Raw genomic sequence first — 20,513 nt, 5'->3', positions numbered from 1 at the left:
AATTGACTGAATAAAAAAAATCATTCAACTGTAAGATAAATAAACTTGAATTATCTAAAGTAAAGGCAGAAATGACGTGCAACAATGAATAGACTTACACAGTACCTTTCAACGCTCACTTGTTTGAGTCGGAAGAGCAGTAGCAGAAAGTGAAAAAAGAGTATCTGACACTAAATGAATCCTAAGTAGGAGACATAGGTACAATGCTGAAACCAAAGGCAGGCAGTCAATTGTGAGTGTAACGAGAAAAGTGTGACTTACTACCCATATGGGATTCCCAACAAGGCTGACCCTCCATAAGGCTGACCCTCAACAAGGCTGACCCTCATTAGACATCTCATTAGAAATGTGAAGGCTAGAGTGAAAAGGTAAATGGGATGCTACAAGCACACTCACCCAAGAATTCAATAGCCAATGAAACTTACTATGAAAAGAGAACACACACACACACACACACACACACACACACACACACACACACACGGGAGAGAGGGAGAAGAACACACATGAAAAAGGGAGTTCAGGCCTATAATCTCAGTTCCTCAGGAGGCTATAACAGGAGGCTCAAGAGTTGTCCAGCTATACAGTGAGTTCAAGGACAGCCGAGGCACCCTGTTCTGAAACAAAGCAACATCAGAGAGGTGGCTAGGAGCATAGCTCGGTGCTGGAGGACTTTTGTTGAACAGCCAATTTTTTTTGTTAGAAGACCTAACGTTTGATGCCCCAAAACAAAACAAAACAAAACAAACAAGCCAAAAGAAGGAATACCAACAACAAATCCACCTTATTTATAACTTTTTATATCCATCAAGTTGGAAAACACCTGACATAGAAACAATTATAAACACATGTCAATAGGCTTACAACATATAAAGACAGAACGTGCATGAAAACAGCCAATGACAAAGGTGGGAAGAGTGATACAAAAACTTAGTTCCTAATCCAAACTAAGTTTTATTAAGATGTTAGCTGCAATTCTAAGGGTAATTACTGAGGAAACAGCTCAATAAAATTACCAAAAGGAAAAAGGGAAAGCAATAAAAAAAGATATGAATTTTTTTTCTCCCAAGTGTGTAAGTATAACAGAACAACAAACAAAAATACATTAAAAATTTAAGCCAAATTGTGGACTTAATCATACATTATCAGTAATTGAATTAAGATTTCAAAAAGAAAAAAATTCAGGAACTAATGAACTTCATGATTCAACAATAAGCTGTGCAAGAGAAAGGCTTCAGATGTAGACACACAAGAGTCGGAAAGGACGTTAACCAGATGAGCTGGGGCAGCTAACCTGGTGGCAGAAAATGATGTTTTATAAAAATAAAATGACCAGCCAGCCAGAAATATAAAGTAAGTGTTAGCATGTATGTAATGTGTATGGCCTCTCAAGATACCCAAGACAAAACTGATGGAATGAAAAATGACACAGAGAACCCAGTCAGAAGCCTGTATTCGAATCCTAGGGACCACATGGATGGAATCCAGCAGAAGATCAACTTGAAAATAGAAGACTGAATCAACGCTACAAACAAATTAAATGGAATCATTTGTATAACATATTCTACACCATAAAAGCAGTACATATGTTTCTAAGTGTTCATGTGACACTCTAGGATAAACAGTATGCTAGACCCATAAACTAAATCTTTTTAAAGATATAAAATTTTAAATTCCAAATGCATAGAAAGTATGTTCTACAATTACAACAAATGGAAAACAGAAATCAGTTACAAAGTAAAATTAAGAAAATTCACAAATATGTGGAAATTAAAGTATTTCAAGTAACCACTATATCAAAGAAGAAAGCACAAGGATAAATTGAAACAAGCAAAAAATAAACAGTGACAAGTGAAAATGCACAGAAATTTAAATCCTTAATCATGTCTGCTAGGAGTTAACAATGATTCAAACATTTTGGAAATCATTTGGCAGCTCCTTCAAATATTATACGAAGATTTGCCATATTACGATCAGCAATTGTCCTAAACGTCTTCTCCTTTCTAGGAGGGAATACATGTGTGTGTGCACATGGTGCTTGTGTGCACGAGCATGTAGGTCTGCGGCCGACGGCAGGTGTCTTTCTCGATGGCTCTCCACCTTAGAGACTGAGGCGGGTCTCTCATCTGAACCTACAGCTCAGTGATTGTGCCGGGCTAGCTAGCCGGTTTTCTCTGAGGACCCTGCTTCTGCCTCCTGCGTGCTGGGATTAGAGATGGGCCACCACACTTGTCTGTCATTTTCACCGGTGCTGGGGATTTGAACTCTGATCCTCTGGCCTGCATAACAAGTAATTTATCAATCTACAGAGCCATGCTTCATCCCTTGCTCTGATATTTGAAAAAAAAAAACAAAACCCTGAAGACTATGTTTGAATTACCGTATGTGACATACAGTGTTACTATACTCTAGTATATACTATACACTACACATGTATAAATTTACATTTAATTCAACACACACATGTATATACAGTATAAGATACCATATTGGATAACGGCCTAAAAACAGTAGCAAGTCAATCAATGCCCATCAGTGGATTATTAGATAAATGTACCATCCCCAAATAACACAACACCCTTTGGCCATAGGAAAGAATACATTATGACACACTTTACGCGGTTGAATCTTAAAAACTAGACACAAAAGGCAACACAATATATGCAAAGACACACGTAATAAAAGGCTAAATTTTATGCAATGGGAAGCATATGAAAATGAAGCTGTTATAAAAAATTATAACTTGAATTATTATGGGAGGTAAAGTTGCTTATGATAAGCAAAGCAATACTGCAGGTAAAATGACAAAAACGGTGGGTTGGAGAGATGGCTCAATGGTTAAGAACACTGGCTGCTCTTTCTTAAGTCCTGAGTTCAATTCCCAGCAACCACATAGTGGCTCACATCTGTCTGTAATGGGATCTGACTCCTTCTTTTGGTGTCCACGAAGACAGGGCATTCATATACATAAAATAAATAAATAGATCTTTAAAAATGCATTAATGAAGCCCCAGCTTTCTGTCTCAGAAAGGAGACTCTCGATTCTGGCTACAATAGTAACTGTGGGCGGTTAGTGTAGAAATACAATGGACACCAATTGGTTACTGAGCTACCACAGGCTACATCTGAGTGGAGGTTCTAGGTTATATCCATACATGGTCCTTGGTTGAATGTCAGTCTCAGAAAAGACCCTGTGCCCAGATATATTTGGTCCTTGTGGAGCTCCTATTCTTTCCCCATCAGACTAACTCCCCTCCTTTCTTATGATTCCCTGTACTCTGCCAAAGGTTTAGTCATGAGTCTTTGCTTTGACAACACTGCTAGTTAGAGTCTTTCAGATGCGCTCAGCAGACTCCTGTCATACGTTCAATGCACATCCCATCTGTCTTTCTAAACGAGGATTGATCATCTTACCCCATGTCAACTCTCTTGATTATCTTTTTTAGGTGTATAGATTTCATTATGTTTATCATATCTCATAGGTCTATATAAGTGAGTATATACCGTGTTTGGGGAACAAGGACTATTTCTAACAGGAACTCAATGACTGGCTCTTTGGCCTCCCTACCCCCCAAGGGAGGAGCAGTCCTGTTAGGCCACAGAGGAGGGCTTTGCAGCCAGTCCTGAAGATACCTGATAAAACAGGATCAGATGAATGGGGAGGAGGTCCCCCCTATCAGTGGACTTGGAAAGGGGCACGGTGGAGATGAGGGAGGGAGGGAGGGACTGGGAGGGAATGAGGGATCAGGACACTGCTGGGATACAGAGTTAATAAAATGTAACTGATAAGAAAAAAATAAAATTAAAAAAAATCAGAAAAAAAAAAAAAGAAATACAATGGACAGAGAAAGCAACATGGGCGAGACACAGGAAAGTACGTGAGCCTAACAATTACTAAGCATCTATTTGTAGGAACCAGCAGGCTGGAAGTACTGTCACAGAAAATTAGAGTGAGTGGGAAGGCCCTGGAGAAGACAGGAGTATTGAGCAAGACTTATCCTTAGTTTTTTTTTTTTTTTTTTTTTTTTTTTTTGTAGGTTTTCATATGGCAACACCCTAAATCTTTTTCTTGAGTAGAATGGAAGAATTTGTATTAAGATCTGAATACCAGCTGGAGAATCATTCACGCTTAGGTGTTAGATGCATGCGTTATAGTGAGCTCTCAAGATAAGACTCAAGGAGTGCAAGAAGACCTGTCCCCTGTCACTGGTGGCTCTCATAACCACCTTCTCATTCCTCCACTCCCATCTTTCAAACAGCTGTCTGTGGCATGTGGGTAGCAGAGCTGTGGGGCAGCAGGTGTCTGTAATTTCCTTTCTCAAGGTCACAGGTGACTGTGCCTATGCACTAGAAAAACCACAGCTTCTGGGCCTCACTCTTCCCAAAAAACCCCAAGCTGCCCTCCTCACATCCAGATGGCTCTGACTATGTGTCTTTCACCCCAGCCACTGAAAAAGCTCAAGGCAACTTTTCCTAGGAAATCACGGAGATTATATCCACTAACCTCAAATCATTATCTGCTTGAAACCTCTTTGTGGGTTGACAGAATGTCTTACAAGAAATATTTTAGAAATCAGCTCTCTTAGGAAGCATCTAGGTCTTCATGGCCCTTTTCCTGGGTGGTTCTGCTCAGCCTTTGCAGAGGTGCTCAGGGTCTACAGACCTTGTCACCCACAACTCTCCACCTGCTTCGGAAGTGTTACAGTTACAGTGATGGTATGCAGCTTAGCAGGGGTGACACTTTGTAGCAGATATTTAAAAGTATCAACTGTTTTTTTTTTTTTTAAATGTATGTGAGTGCTATATCTGCATGTACACCTCCATGCCAGAAGAGGGCATCAGATCTCATTATGGATAGTTATGAGCCACCATGTGGTTGAGTGGGAATTGAACTCAGGACCTCTGAAAGAGCAGCAAGTGCTCTGAACTGCTGAGCCATCTCTCCAGCCCCAAGTATCAATTGTTTTATATAAGTAACTGCCATTGTTACCTGAGCAAACCCTGATTTCCACAACCCTGTCTTGTGCTATGGAGTAACCCAGGAATTTAATGACTTATTAATGTAGACTGACTCTTCTTTTAGACTTAATGTTACTGGCTCATCTACCACAATGCATTAACACATTAAATTGAAGTGTTTGTAGATGACCTTAAGTGATTGCCTCAGTTTCTTCTTTGGCAAATAATAATGTCAATGAGAATAGCCTTATTTTACAGAATTATGATAGAAAGTATAATCATTAAACAGTGATTATGACAGAAAGCAAAAACACTGCCCACAGTGCTTGGCACACAGAAAGTGCCCATATATTGGAGATAATTACTATCATTCAATTTTTCAAAAACTCTTCAAATCATAGTGGAATATTGCTTCAACTAAAATATTTCTGTAGAACACTTCAAGTTATAAAGATGACCTTATATATAAATCTGTTAACTCCAGCTACATATCTGAAAATAATCAATGCTTTATTCCCATATTTGGCAAAATATGCCCTAAGTCCCCAAGGTACAGCTAGTGAGGCCTGCCTAGGCCGTGCTAGGGTATCAGAAGTGGCAGACTCTGATAACTCTCTAACGTTTCAATACAGTCACGGGATAAGGTTTTTCTTTTCTTTTTTTAAAAAGGAGTTTATCGAAATCTCTAAGCATCTAGCTAACCTGTGACTCAATTATGTGGTTCTACCAAGGGTGTCTGTATTTTTACAGCAGTGCTGCCATCTCTGGCCAAGACACACCTTGCTGTTGGCTGATGAAGGCAGAATTAACAGCACCCAGGTAGTTGGAACTTGGTCAGCTTCTACGAAAGAAAGGAAGGAAGGAAGAAAGGAAGGAAGGAAGGAAGGAAGGAAGGAAGGAAGGAAGAAAGGATGGAGAAAGAAAGAAAGAAAGAAAGAAGGAAGAAAGGAAGAAAGAAGAAAGAAAGAAAAAAGAAAGAAAACAAAAAAAAACAAACAAAAGAAAGAAAGAAACCTATTGTCTGAGCATTAGTAGTGGCAGACAAGGCATTATAGTACCAGCTTGATAATCTTTATTATTATTTTTCATGGCTGGGGAATAAACCCAGGGCCTTATCAATGTTAGGTTTTATCACTAAAGCTGGGTTCCCTGTCTCTAGTTGGGTACTCTTTGACTACATTTATCCTAAAATAAGAAATTTTTCATGTTAATTGTTTTCTTTTATTCTCTCTTTCTCTGTCTGTCTCTCTGTCTTTCTCTGCTGGCTTTGGATGCACAGAGATTCTCCTATCTCTGCTTCCCAAGTGCTGGGATTAAAGGTATGTACCACCACTGACAGGCAATTGTTTTCTTTTCTAAATGAATGTTTTCTTCACTTTAACAACATGATGATCTTCTCGTTTGATTTTTGCTGTAGAATATTTTGATACTTCTTTAAAATGATCAAATTTAATTTTGCTTTTATAAAAAGCAATTTTAACTAATTACTAAATTTTTTTAAAAAGATCTGCAATTACAACTCTGTAAAACACAAAATAAAAGTGAAAATACTATTAACTGATAATCTCAAACAAAACACAGAAAAACCGTAAGTTGACTACCACTAAAGCAGTAATGCCAGCTAACTGTTTCCTGTTCTCCTAATGTTTTGAACAGAGAATTCAAAAAGGGACACTATAAAATGTGCCAATTCCATAGAGACAGTAGAAAGCGATAAACAATGGGAAAAAAAATCAAGATTTAGAATAAATTTGAATCCTCCCTCTGACTTTGGAGCTAATATCAAATGCAAAACAATTAAAGCTAGGCAGATAAAAAAACAAACGGATGAAGTTCAGTCAGTTACCAGACAACCCCGCACTTGGTGGAGCAGTGCGGTGAACGGCCGGGGTCGCTCTGTGCCACACACTTCCTCAGCACACAGGTCCTGTACGTTCCACCAGCTACACCAACAAGACACCTCAGGAAAAGGCTAGTATCGAAGGAGTTCAGTTTCTTTTGGTTTTCAGTGCTGATGTGTGATGTTTTGAAGTACTGCTTTTTAGAGTTTTTTGATCTGCCCTTGCTTTATGGTTTTGGTTGGCCTGTCTCTCAACTTCCGCCAATATGACTAAGTCTTCCCTTTTATTGTGTTAAAATGATGGTTTGAAAGAAAGCAAACAATTACTAGATGTCTACCCAATAGGCACAGTGTGTCTGAACAGCTGTCACTCTCCATGCCCTGAGGGGCTGAGGCACACAGATGGACGTCTTCTGCCAGTGAACCCAGACCCCTTGCTAGGCAGCATGGAGGTTGTAACAGCAATGGCGATGTTCCACATTTGTTGAACTCAGCTGTCTCACGTATACTGTCTGTGAGGAATTGTGATTAGCTCTGAGAACAGGAACAAAGACTGAGATGGGGAGCATCCAAAGTATGACAAGAGTTTTACTTTACTTTTCTGTTGTAATGTGTCTTAGAGCAGTAAAAGCAAGCAAGACATATTTAGAAGAGCTTTTGATCAAACAGAAGACTGTCAGATAAGTTTCTTCAAACTTTTCCATGGCTTAAATTAGAAAACTACAATTGTTCTGCTATTAGGCAAATGGACTTTTCTTTCTACTCCAAACATATTAATATCAATGAAATACTGTTACATAACTGCCAAAATTTTATTTTTACACCTAAAGACGATGAAATAAAGATAAAATTGCTTCACACTGTGTACGGATTTAACTCATGGCACCGTCTTTGATACCATTATTTACTTACTAAGTCAGTAGCTATGTAACTGTTGTTTTGTTTCCAGCTTCTTCCTCTAACAGGCTTTCTGCACTTCTTCTGGTTTACCTCACGCCTGGTGTGACTCCTCTGCTAACCTCACGCCTGGTGTGACTCCCCAGGCTCACTCTCTTGAGCTCTGCTTCTACCCTTGCGAAGCTCTCTGCTTCCATGTGGCAGCACAGAAGCTCCCTGAACCTTCAGCCCCCTGAAGTGGTTTCCTAGATGCTACTGTTCCTTGCCTCCTCTCTCTCTCCTCTCCCCTGGTCACATTACGAGGATCTTCTTCCACTCTTTGAAATGCACGCCACGTAAAGAACAACAGCTCCTTCACTTTAGCTCCATTCTGTCTTTTCACAAGCAGCTACCTGTCTCTCCCCACGCCTCCCTCAGACCATGTCACCTCAAGTGTGAGCTGTTCTAGCTCCACAGCTCACCACCCTCCCAAATCCAGCTGCCTGTTTTCATTTCACAAGCTGCTTGAACTGTGTTCCCCTCACAGAAGAATTCTCCCAGAGACTTCTCCCCATATTCAAATGCTTTGTCACTCTTGTATGTTAACCTAATGGCCAACGGTTGTTAGACTCACCTTCAAAGTGCCTTCTCCTGGTCTTCCCATCTTATCTACTCTCCTCCAGCCAAGCTGGTCACGAGCCTATAAACTGCGTCCTTGCTCCTGTATTCTTTGGCCACACTGCTACTTTGCTCTAGAATATCCTATTACTTTTAAAATTCTCTCTCTATTAAGATCCTGGTTAGCACACACTTAAGCTAACCAGCATTTCCAAGTGATTCCTGGCCTGGGAATTCTTAGAGCGTTCAGGCCTATTCTGTATTTCTATGTTTGTGTGCACACTACCAGGGAGACATGAAATTCCTTCCATAATTGCTCTGAGCCTGGCCATCTTATACTGATTTAGCAGTATACAGTCCACCTTTCTTACAAATGCAAGAACTAATCCAAGACACGCTTCCTAGTTTACAAAGACATGGATTAAATATTTGCTTGATTTTTGGTATTTCTATAGTACTTGCCATATTATTTTCACATGTACAATGTATATCTGTTGCTACATTAGAATTAAGTTCATAACACTTACTTTACAGTGATCCACTGATAGAAAAATTTTAGAATAAGTTTGATTGATTTAAAACATTTAGTAAAGCAACAAGAGAATTAAGAGGGAGAAATCTGGGGCTGGAGAGATGGCTCAGAGGTTAAGAGCACTGGCTGCTCTTCCCAGAGGTCCTGAGTTCAGTTCCTGGCAACCACATGGTGGCTAACAACCATCTATAATGATATCTGGTGCCTACTTCTGGCATGCAGGTGTATATGCAGACAGACATTATATTAATAATAAATAGATATTTTTAAAAAAGAGGGAGAAATCTACATAAAACCATAAATGTCAGTGAAGTGACAATGGAAAAAACTAACACAGGCTTTATAATTTACAGTGTTCAGAGGAGATAAAAATGTGAAGATATGCTTGGATATGGCCCATGGTAGCTCAGTATCCAAGTGGGTTCCCTAGTAAGGGCCTATTTCTGACATGAACTCAATGGCTGGCTCTTTGATCCTCCTCCCCCCGCCCCACCGAGGGAGGAGCAGCGTTGCTGGGCCACGGAGGAGGACATTGCAGCCAGTCCTGAAGAGACCTGATAAGCTAGGGTCAGATGGAAGGGGAGGAGGACCTCCCCTATCAGTGGACTTGGAAAGGGGCAGGGAAGAGATGAAGGAGATAGGGTGGGACTGGGAGGGAATGAGGGAGCAGGCTACAGCTGGGATACAAAGTTAATAAACTTTAACTAATATTAAAAAAATAAAAATTTAATTAAAAAAGTGAAGATAATAAAAGTGTTTATTATGGACAGCGATATACGGTTCTAAAAGAGATCACATTTTGCATTTGTATTTGAGTTTCAACAGAAATTTTAGTAGAACTGCTTTGGATTGCTACTTCATCGATAAATGAAAACAACACCTTTTACAGCAAGTTATAAAAGCGTACAGTTTACATGTTCCCTCTCCACCCTGCAATTACCTACAGGAAGAAATCTGCCACAGGTTCTATTTTATGAGCTGTACAAGGGCATATTCACCTCAGTTTACATACTATGAATTCCTGGAAAATGCTGTACATCAGAGGAGATAAAGTGTGCCCTTTGAATCAAGAAATTTCACTTAAATCTATACTTTTATCTGTAAATATGATATTACAAATGATACATTAAGCGTGAAACAGTCCTATTTTACATAAATAAAGAACATTCCACAAAATATAGAAATGCAACGTGCAGGAATCTTGTGGACATAAATGGCTAACCAATGATAACAATGTAGCATAATGACTCAAAACCCTGCAGAAAAGAGGTTATCATAAAATCCCAAGGAGACACAATAAAATTTAGTTTGTATGACTCAATCAGTAGATTTACAAACAAACTTAGTGTTGAGGTCAAACAACACCCCGGACATCTCAAATAGTTCAAAAGTAACAGAGTAAGGTTTTGTTTATAAAACATTTAGGTTTACTATTAATAAGTTGCAACACAAATATATCAATTAAGTTGATACAGAAGGAATAGAAGAACAACAATTGAGCTAACACTTAAATTTCAAGTCAAACTAGGATAATTTAAATTCCAGCGGTGAAAGGGCCACTTTGATGAATGTTAAGTACTTCAGAATGGGTATAAACCTAATGAGACACACTGTGCGCTGTCTGAAGCTGTTATGGCAGATGTGTGAATATAAACTTCTTAAAAATATAAGCTGAAATTCTATAAACTACCTCAAGTCCATTTGTTAAGAGAAAATGTGTTCTCAGTAGCTGAATGTTCTCACTAACAGGATGACTGAGCAAATTAAAAGCAATGCATATTAGTAATTGTTACAGATTTTAAAAGCAGAACTTTGCAACAATTCACATCATTAATCAGAATAGGCCAGGTGAATATTATTTGGATTTTGCATTATCATTTTATTGAGGAGATTAAGAAACAAACCTCTAATCACTAAGAAGCGTGTGCATATTTGGCATGGCTTACCATGTTTGAATGTCTTCTGCAAGCATAACAGGCTGTCACAGTACTTGAAATGATATGCTATGCATATGACATACTAAAAGGCAGATATGTTTTAACTGTGTTGCTGAGGAACATTTACTTACATTAGGTGTTGCTTCTCTTTGATTTGCAAATAAACCCTCATTTAAAGCAAATAAAGAACTCACACATTGGCTGACTTAACTATTAACTAACCCCTACACCTGCCTTTCCGACAATGACCTCTTAATCTGAGGCTGATAATCCACCCTTACTCGACACAGGCGACCAGCAGGTGCAGAGACTAGTTTCTAAAGGGCATAATCTAATTATTTTCATATAATCTACTAATGTGATCAACTTGTGCCTTGTTTGCTTTTCACTACAGTGTTCAATAAACATTGCTCATCAAAAAAGTCAACCAAAAGAAAGTTACAGTTTTAGCCATCAGGTCAGAATTAGGATGTCAGGTACAAATAAAATAAAATCTATAATATACATGCGCTCCTAACAGGTTAGCTATATAAAAGGATATTAGACTAATGTCCAATAACTTGCCTACAACAGAAGTGATCAATTTCTACCACACTTTAAAAAGCAAAAAGGTTATATTCTGACTATGCAAAGACAACTGAGGAACAGTTTTTAGATATGTGTACATGAGTAATTCATCTCTTTTGTTTCTTTGCTTCTTGGAAAAAAAATACTTGAGAATGTCCTCTTAGGTATGAACAAAAGCAAGAACTCGGCAGGTGCAGGGCTGGGAGTGTAGCTTAGTGGTGGAGCACTTTCCTAACGTGTGACGACACAGATTCAGTCCTCAGGTCTAAAACAAGGCAAACACCAGCTCAGCATGAAAATGGAAAGGGAGGCTGGAGTCACTTTGAAGGAAGCCATCCATCCATCCAGGCCCGGCTTTCACTTTCTGTTAAAGGGTGTGTGAAAACAGGGTACTATCTACAACAAACAAACACCCCCGTCCCCAAAATCAAAGTTCATGTAACACATGGAAAATGAAAAAGTAAATAAGTACGTTGAAAAGAGAGCCAAATTATACAGAAGAAAGAGACTGAGGTAGTTTTGTTTTCAGGCTAATCTATATTTACTTATTTGACACAAATACATTAAAATAACAAATTTCCTCAGTTAAGGATCTAATTTTACTAAAGAATGAAACTTAGAGAACGCTGTGGCTCCTTCTGCAGTGCACATAAAGGGAAGTGGATCACTCTACAGTTGAATACTTTTGATGGTTACGTGGTGACTAACAGCTCACCCATACCATTCCTTACCTGACTAGACACATTGAACTAATCAAGTAAAAACTGGTCACTTTTCTAGGAGAAAACTATTAATCACTAGGAAATATCCAAATTCAGATCAATATTGTCTTTATTTAAAATTATGAGATTGTTTCATTTTTTGGCAATTTGTCCTTTTTTTTTTATTATTATCATTTAGTCAATTTGTGTCCTGGCTGTGGTCCCCTCCCTCATCTGCTCCTAACCACATCCTCCCTCCGTCTTTTTCCCCTATGCTCCTCCCCTAGTCCACTGACAGAGGAGGTACTTCTCCCCTTCTATCTGACCCTAACCTATCAGGACTCAGCAGGACTGGGTGCATTGTCTTCCTCTGTGGACTGGCAAGGCTGCACCTTCCAGGGAGTGGTGGTCAGAGAGCCTGCCACTGAATTCATGCCGGAGAAAGTTCTTGCTCCCCTTACTAGAGACCCCATTTGGAGACTGAGTCTATGGGCTACTTCTGAGCCTCAGTTTTAGGTCCTCTCCATGCATTGTCTTTGGTTGGGGTATCATTCTCTTCAGGGACCTCAGGGCTCAGTTTTTATGGCTCTGTTGCTCTCCTGTTGGAGCTTCTGCCCCCTCCAGGTCTTTCTATCTCATCCCTATTTCAAAAGATCATCCTAAGTGAGGTATCCCAGAAGCAGAAACACACACACAGCACATACTCACTCATAAGTGGATATTAGATATATAATAAAGGATAAACATACTAAAATCTGTACACCTAAAGAAACTAATCAAGAAGGTCATCTCTGGCTAAGATGCTCAATCCCCATTCATACAGGCAAAGAGGATGGACATCAGAAGAAAGACTCTACCTAGCAGTGTATCAAAGCAGATACTAAGACTCATAACCAAACCGTCGGCAGAGTGCAGGGAATCATATGAAAGAAGGGGGAATTAGTATGACGTGGAAAGGATAGGAGCTCCACAAGGACCAAATACATCTGGGCACAGGGGTCTTTTCTAAGACTGATACTCCACCAAGGACCATGTATGGATATAACCTAGAACCTCTGCTCGGATGAAGCCCATGGTAGCTCAGTAACCAATTGGTTTCCCATAGTAAAGGGGAACAGGGACTATTTCTGACAGGAACTTAATGGCAGGCTCTTTGACATCCCCACCCCCCAAGGGAGGAACAGTCCTGTTAGGCCATAGAGGAGGACTTTGCAGCCAGTCCTGAAAATACCTGATAAAACAAGGTCAGATGAAAGGGGAGGAAGTCCTCCCCAATCAGTGGACTTGGAAAGGGGCAGGGAGGAGATGAGGGAGGGAGGGTTTCGGAGGGAATGGGGGAGTGGGATACAGTTGGGATACAGAGTTAATAAAATGTAACTAATAATAGAAAAAAAAGACAACAACAACAACAACAAAAAAATAAAAAATAAAAAAAGAAGAGGGAGAAAACAGGGAACAGGACAGGATCCTACCATAGAAGGCCTCTGAAAAGCTCTACCCTGCAGGGTATCAGAGCAGATGCTGAGACTTATAGCCAAACTTTGGGTGGAGTGCAGGGAATCATATGAAAAAAGGGAGAGATAGTAAGACCTGAAGAGGACAGGAGCTCCAAAAGGAGAGCAATAGATCCAAAAAGTCTGGGCACAGGGGTCTTTTCTGAGACTGATACTCCAACCAAGGACCATTCATGAAGATAACCTAGAACCCCTGCACAGATGTAGCCCATGACAGTTCAGTGTCCAAGTGGGTTCCCTAGTAAGTGGAACAGGGGCTGCCTCTGACATGAACTGATTGGCCTGCTCTTTGATCACCTATCCAAGGGGGGAGGGGAACAGCCTTACCAGGCCACAGAGGAAGACAATGCAGCTACTCCTGATGAGACCTGATAGACTAGGATCAAAAGGAAGGAGAGGAGGATCTCTCCTATCAGTGGATTTGGGGAGGGGCATGGGCGTAGAAGAGGAGGGAGGATGGGATTAGGAAGGGAGGGGGGAGGGAGCTACAGGGGGGATACAAAGTGAATAAACTGTAATTAATAAAAAGAAAAAGAAAAAAGAAAAAAAAAAGACTCTGCTTCAAACTCTGCCTAAAGTTTGGCTATGTATCTCAGCATCTGCTTTGATACCTTGCTGGGTAGAGTCTTTCAGAGGTCCTCTGTGGTAGGCTCCTATCCTGTTCCCTGTCTTCTCCTGCTTCCAGTGTCTATTGCATTTGTCCTGAAGGAGGATTGAGCATCTTACCCAGGGTCCTCCTTCTTGCTTAGCTTCTTTAGGTGTACAGATTTTGGTATATTTATGCTACCTTATAGGACTAGTATTCACTTATAAGTGAGTATATACCATGTGTGTCTTTCTGTTTCTGGGATACCTTACTCAGATGACCTTTTCTAGTTCCCACCATTTGCCTGCAAATTTCATGATTTCCTTGTTTTTAATTGCTGAGTAGTATTCCACTGTGTAAATGTACCACAATTTCTGTGTCCATTCCTCAGCTGAGGGGCATCTGGGTTGTTTCCAGATTCTGGCTATTATTAATAGAGCTGCTACTAACATGGATGAGCAAATGTCCTTGTTGTGTACTTGAACATCGTTTGGATATATGCCTAGGAGTGGTAGAGCTGGATCTTGAGGTAGCACCATTCCTAATTGTCTGAGAAAGAGCCAGATTGATTTCCAAAGTGGTTGTACAAGTTTACACTCCCACCATCAATGGCGGAGGGCTCCCTTTTCTCCACATCCTCTCTAGCATGTGTTTTCACTTGAATTTTTGATCTTAGCCATTCTGATGGGTGTAAGGTGAAATCTCAGGATCGTTTTGATTTGCATTTCCCTGATGGCTAAGTACATCAAGCATTTCTTTAAGTATTTCTCTGCCATTTGATATTCCTCTACTGAGAATTCTCTTTAGCTTTGCACCCCATTTTTTAATTGGATTACTTGGTTTGCTGGTGTTAAACTTCTTACAACAGGAAATGGTGAGGTAGGTAAAGAGCTTAGAAGATTTATTATGTTGAAGAGAGAGTAGATGTATTATAGATTACAACGTCTTATAAAGTTTCAATTGGAAACTACTTACTGAGGTTCATTTCATACAAGCATGTTCAGAGACTAAAAGGAAATACTATTTTATGTATGTTACTATAGTAAATAGCACAATTAAGTACCTTTTGTCTAGTACTGACAGAAAAGGCAAAATTTTACTTCATAATAACACAGTACAATGACCTTTAAGAGAAATGATGCATTAGGAATTCTTTTACTATTATAAGACATTCATTCTAAATAATACTTTTCCAGAAAATAATTCATTTTAAATGCAAATATTATATCTTATACTTACATTATTAAGAGCACAAAGCATTTTAGGTTAAAATATGAACAAATGGCTGTAAAAGATTGTATTTTATTTTCTTATTTTGGCAAAAGTTATGTTTTCTTTAACTTGAAAACATGAAGTTAATTTTTTTGTAGGTCTATAACTTTGGTAGAGGAAAGTTACAAAAGTTTTCAATAATAGCCCCATTTTGAAATTTCTCATCAATGTTAACAATTCAGAGAGAGAGAACATGCCTTACCATTGGTGGTGCATCGACTTGATGGATGCAAGGCCTTCTTTCTATGCCTGTAAATGCTGTGGAGAGGAAAGAACCACATTTAGTTATTATGCCCATTTTATTTTGAAGAAATTTATGTCAGCACGACATGCCTCATAGAGTTTTCAAAAAAGAAGCCTTCCTCAGGTGGCAGCATCCTTCCAAACTGTCACAAACTCTTTGGTCAGGAACAGTTGGTGAGTTCAGGGAAGATACCTATTTAAGGACAACTAAGCCAGTTTTCCCATTCAAGTGGTGTCTAGCAATAGTTCAGATGTATTCATACCCTGTTTTCAGCACAAAAGTTCTACCATTATTTGGTCCCAGCTGTGGTTCCTCCAGGGAAGGTTTATTTCTGAGTTGAGGCCATCGGATTTATAATGCAACACCATAAAAGCTGTGAAAGAATCACTGCTTCCTTATTTTCTCAAAGGAATAAATAAATCCATTAGAATTTCTCTTTGATGTATCCTACTGTGATATATTCTATTATTTATTCAATCACCATCAAATGTCAGAAAGAAAGTTCTGATTTTTCTCTCTTTACAATAGTAACAATGAGGGCTAATCTTGAGAAATATCCCTTTATCGGATGCGGATTTATCCTTTTGTTCCTCGTGTTCTTTATTGCACTTCTTTGTGATAAGTAGCCTGTGCAGCATATAACCTCCACATCTGATTTGTAAGACACTAGTTCAAAGTCGGCTTGAGCTTAAGTGAACACAGGTGTGGGTCTCATTTACTTTCTAATGTCTGTTCACCAGCAAACATGTTGAGTATGAATATTTTAACAGCTAACTAGAATGGTTTTTGTTCAAACAACACCAAGGATGTCAAGCAGACCTTGGAGCTGAGAACTAGTGCCTATTATTAGCAATTAGAGAAATTCCCAGTTTAAGCAAAAGGCTCCATTCCTCTCTTTTGTAAGTACTTATCTAATCCTTCTTAAAGTAAAGAGGATGAGGTGAGATTAAAACTATAGCTTTATATCACTTTGAAATACCTCTAAAATAAAGAATAATATATCTGAGAATACAGCTTTGCTTCATTTAAAGTTATTATTATTATGTTTTAAAGAGCTGGGTATGGTGATGTGTGCCACTAACCCCAGCACTGAGGAAGCTGAGCGTGTCTATCACAGTGCTCTCTGCAGGTAGGAGAATTAAGAATTTGGTGCATTCCCAACTATCCAGTAAATCCCAGACACAAAACAAGCCTTCAGGCAACACAAAAACAGCTCCCTCATTGTCAGTTCCCACTGTTTGCCCATAGCATATGAAGTGCTCCTTAGCCTTGGTCCAACCAACTAATACTTCCTGAGTGGTTCTCAGGGATAAAAGATAAAACAGTGCAATAAAACAGAACTCTTCTGTACTGAAAAAAAGTAGAGTAAACGAAGGTTTTTTTTTTTTTCTTACATGTAAAGTCTTTAAGGTAACTCTGAGAAGACATTCATTCACAGACTAATCATACCTTTGAGGGAGAAAAGACAAAAGTTGCAAATTATTTAAACACTTTGGTTCTTGTCAATTTGTGTAAGGTCTAGTCTCCCATGTCTTCTAACTTTCCTAGCTGCAACTAATGAGAAGGGTTTGGTATGGCTCATTTGCTTTCAAATGAAAGTGATCTCGTTTATTGAGAAATATAATGTAATTTAAAATGAAAAAACAAAACAAAACAAAACATTCCCCTCATTTACATCATTAGAGTTTACATAAGGATTATAGTAAGAAAAAAGAAACCTCTAGATTTCAGTTTTCAATTTCAAGAGTAGAATGTGTTAGAAGTTACATTCTTTAGTGTACTCGTGCATGTGTGTGTGTGTGTGTGTGTGTGTGTGTGTGTGTGGTGTGCGTGTATGGCAGGCCAGTGTGTGTATGAGTGTGTGTATGTATGTATGTATGTTTGTATGTAGTATGTGTGTAGAAGGCCAGTGTGTGTGTAGTGTGTAAAAGGCCATGGGTGTCTTCCTCCATGGATTGCTACCTTCTATAGAGTAGGGTCTTTCACTCAAGCCCAGAGCTCACAGATACGAAGGAATGACTGAGCTAGCTAGCCATCTTGCTCTACGATCTCCTGTCTCTGCTACCTGGGTTCTGGGATCACTGGCAGGATGCCATGTCCATCTGACATAAGCTTGGTGCTGGAGATCTAAACTATAGTCCTTGGGGCTTGCCTGGCAAATACTCTAACCATTGAGCAATCTCCTCAGACCCCATAAGAGAAATTTTAGAAATGATTACCTAATCTTAGTTTTACATTTCAACTGCACAAAGAAATAACAGCTTGGAAGCATGGTAGTGCATGTCTGTTGAAGGCTGAAGTTAAAAACATATACAAAGGAACAATCACAGAGGAAACCTGAGACACATTCCTCTACGCACATCTTACTCTCAAAGTCTACATTTGGCTTTACGTTATCATACAACAACTGAAAACACATACGTGGTTTACCGTGCTCGTTAATCTCACAGGTCAATTTGGGAGAGTTGATGGTATCCAGATACTGAGTCAACACAACGACAGGTATTTCTTTGAAGACGTTTTACTGGATGGTAGCAATATTTAAATCAGCAGAACACAAATAAGGCAAATCACTGTCCACTGTGTAAGTGGGCCTCATCTCATCATTTGACGCCCTAAAAAAAACATTGACTTTTCTTGAAGGAAAGAAATTATGCCAGCAGATTTCCACCAGCCTACACGGAAGGCACAGTGCGTAGAGAGTGAATGAATTGTGCGTTGGGTACTTGCTGTGGTGGTCTGAATGGAAATGGCCCTCACAGGCTCAGAGAGGGGTTATTAAGCAGTGTGACCTTGGTGGAGGAGGTGCGAGGTTGGAGGAAGTGTGTCACTGGGGCGGGCTTTGAGGTTTCAGAAGCTCCAGGATAGGCCCAGTGCCTCTTTCTTCCTGCTCCCTGTGGATCCAGAGGTAGACTCTGCTTCTCCAAGCGCCATGTCTGCCTGCACACCGCCACACTTCCCACTATGACGATAATGGAGTAAACCCCTGGACTGTAAGCCAGACCCCATTAATGGTTTCCTTTATTACAGCTGCCGTGATCATGTATCTCCACACAGCAATAAAACCCTAACTAAGACACTTGTCTAGGAAAAGTTAATAAAAGTCATTATATTCCAGTAGAATACAGTTTTAGAAGGCAGAGGGCTTTTGTTAAGTTTAATAAGAAGTTGTATGTTCTAAAACTGCGAGTGCTTCTGTTATGTACAAGGCAGTGTGAAGAAGCAGTGTGCTGAACACCAGGCCCAGCCTCACTCCCGGCAGGTCAGTGCTGACCCTCTGAGCTCAGCAACCAGCCCATCATGTTGTATGGACCAGAGTTTACCTGTGTTTATTTTTTCTAGTTTCTCTTTTTTTCCTCCCCATCAAGATTTTTCTCAGTATTCTTTCATGATCCACCTGTCTAATGATGCGGAAAGGAACCTCAATTTCAACTGCAATCTTATTAAACTCACACATTGTTTTGAGCAGAACTAACAACATAGTACTACATTGGTCACAAAACATGGGATGTCTTAACATTTCCTCACGATAACTGTGCATTTCAGAAATATATGAATGCTTTCTTCATCCTGTTTTGGACATTTCTTTCATTGTCACATATTTCACCTTTGACACTGCTAATGGTAAATGGGATATTCTCTTTCATCATCTAATTTTTGAATATGTAAAAGATATTGGTTTTATATACTGAATTTTATATCATGCTCTCTGAGTTTCTATTCTGTTACTATGTTAGTTTTAGCACTGATTTGGGGATGTCTGGTTTAAAGTTATATTATCTAAAAAAGTTTCACCTCTTTTCAAAAGATCAACCAACCAAATAAAACAAAATAAAACCCATAAAAGATACTTAAGGATGAAGAAAGCCTCTTCAACTAAAACAACTCATCACTTACTTGATTTGGCATATAGAAATGTTTAAAATATTTTTAAAAAGAGCCAAGTGCATATCAGCATATGAAAATGAAGAGGTTGTTTTTTGGTTTGTGGTGTTTGACAGCTAGATGGACATTTTGGAAAAAAAATGATCTATATCTCACAATTTATACCAGTATAATATATTCAAAATGTATCAAATAATTAAAACGAAGCCACTCCAATCTTAGGTAAACACAGGTAAACTGTGCTCCAAATCAGGTATGGGGAAATCTTTCATAAACAATTTTTTTTTCTAATTTCAAAGTTAAATGGAACATGAAAATATTTGTAACCTCTGTCTTTGATAAATGACAAGATGATGTTAGGAAAATCCAAAGTCTACAACTAAGAAGGTGATGTAAGTTGAAGTGGCAGTTTCACTGTAAAATCACTGTAAGAACTCTCCCTTCTAGGTATGTTTACTCAGTGAGAGGGTCTGGGGTGATGACTCACTGGCAGTGTGCGTGCACTGAGCCCCAGGATGGACCTTCTGAATTCCATTATTCATTTAGAGCCTCAAAACTTGAAAGCACGAAAGAAAAGCACAACATGAACCTTGGACATTACAAGCAAGGAAGCATTCAAAGGCCAACTGGTTCATCCCACAGGACATAAGAACAGGCACAAGACACTCCCTAATCCTGTTTGCACAGATCCTGAAGTCTTAGCTGCAGCAGTATGACAATGAAAGACATAAAGGGGATACAAATAGAAAAGAGGAGTCTTAAGTATCTTTATTTGCAGATGATCTGATTCCATATGTAAAAAAAACCCTAAAGATGTTACCAGAAAATTTCTACAACTGATAAACACTTTTAACAATGTATCAGAATAAAAAAAATTAGTAGTGTTTATATATACAAGTGATAAGCATAACAAGAGAGAAATCAAGGAAACAATAATATCCACAATAGCCTCAAAAACCAAACCAAACCAAACCAAACCAAA

General features: G+C 39.1%; 1 protein-coding gene across 2 annotated transcripts in view; it reads right to left on the bottom strand.

The window, feature by feature from the left end:
• The window catches only part of Ahi1 (Abelson helper integration site 1), a 149,533-nt gene that overhangs the window by 38,965 nt on the left and 90,055 nt on the right, over nt 1–20,513 (bottom strand). For both annotated transcript variants that reach the window (XM_060373693.1, XM_060373694.1), the window contains one exon: nt 15,605–15,660. In XM_060373693.1, the coding sequence (XP_060229676.1) occupies nt 15,605–15,660 (56 nt within the window). The remainder of the gene's footprint in view (nt 1–15,604; nt 15,661–20,513) is intronic.

Source organism: Meriones unguiculatus, chromosome 20 (assembly GCF_030254825.1).
Source record: "Meriones unguiculatus strain TT.TT164.6M chromosome 20, Bangor_MerUng_6.1, whole genome shotgun sequence".
In the NCBI taxonomy this organism is placed as follows: domain Eukaryota; kingdom Metazoa; phylum Chordata; class Mammalia; order Rodentia; family Muridae; genus Meriones; species Meriones unguiculatus.
Note: the sequence above shows the minus strand (reverse complement) of the source record. Positions and strands in the feature narration are given on the sequence as shown.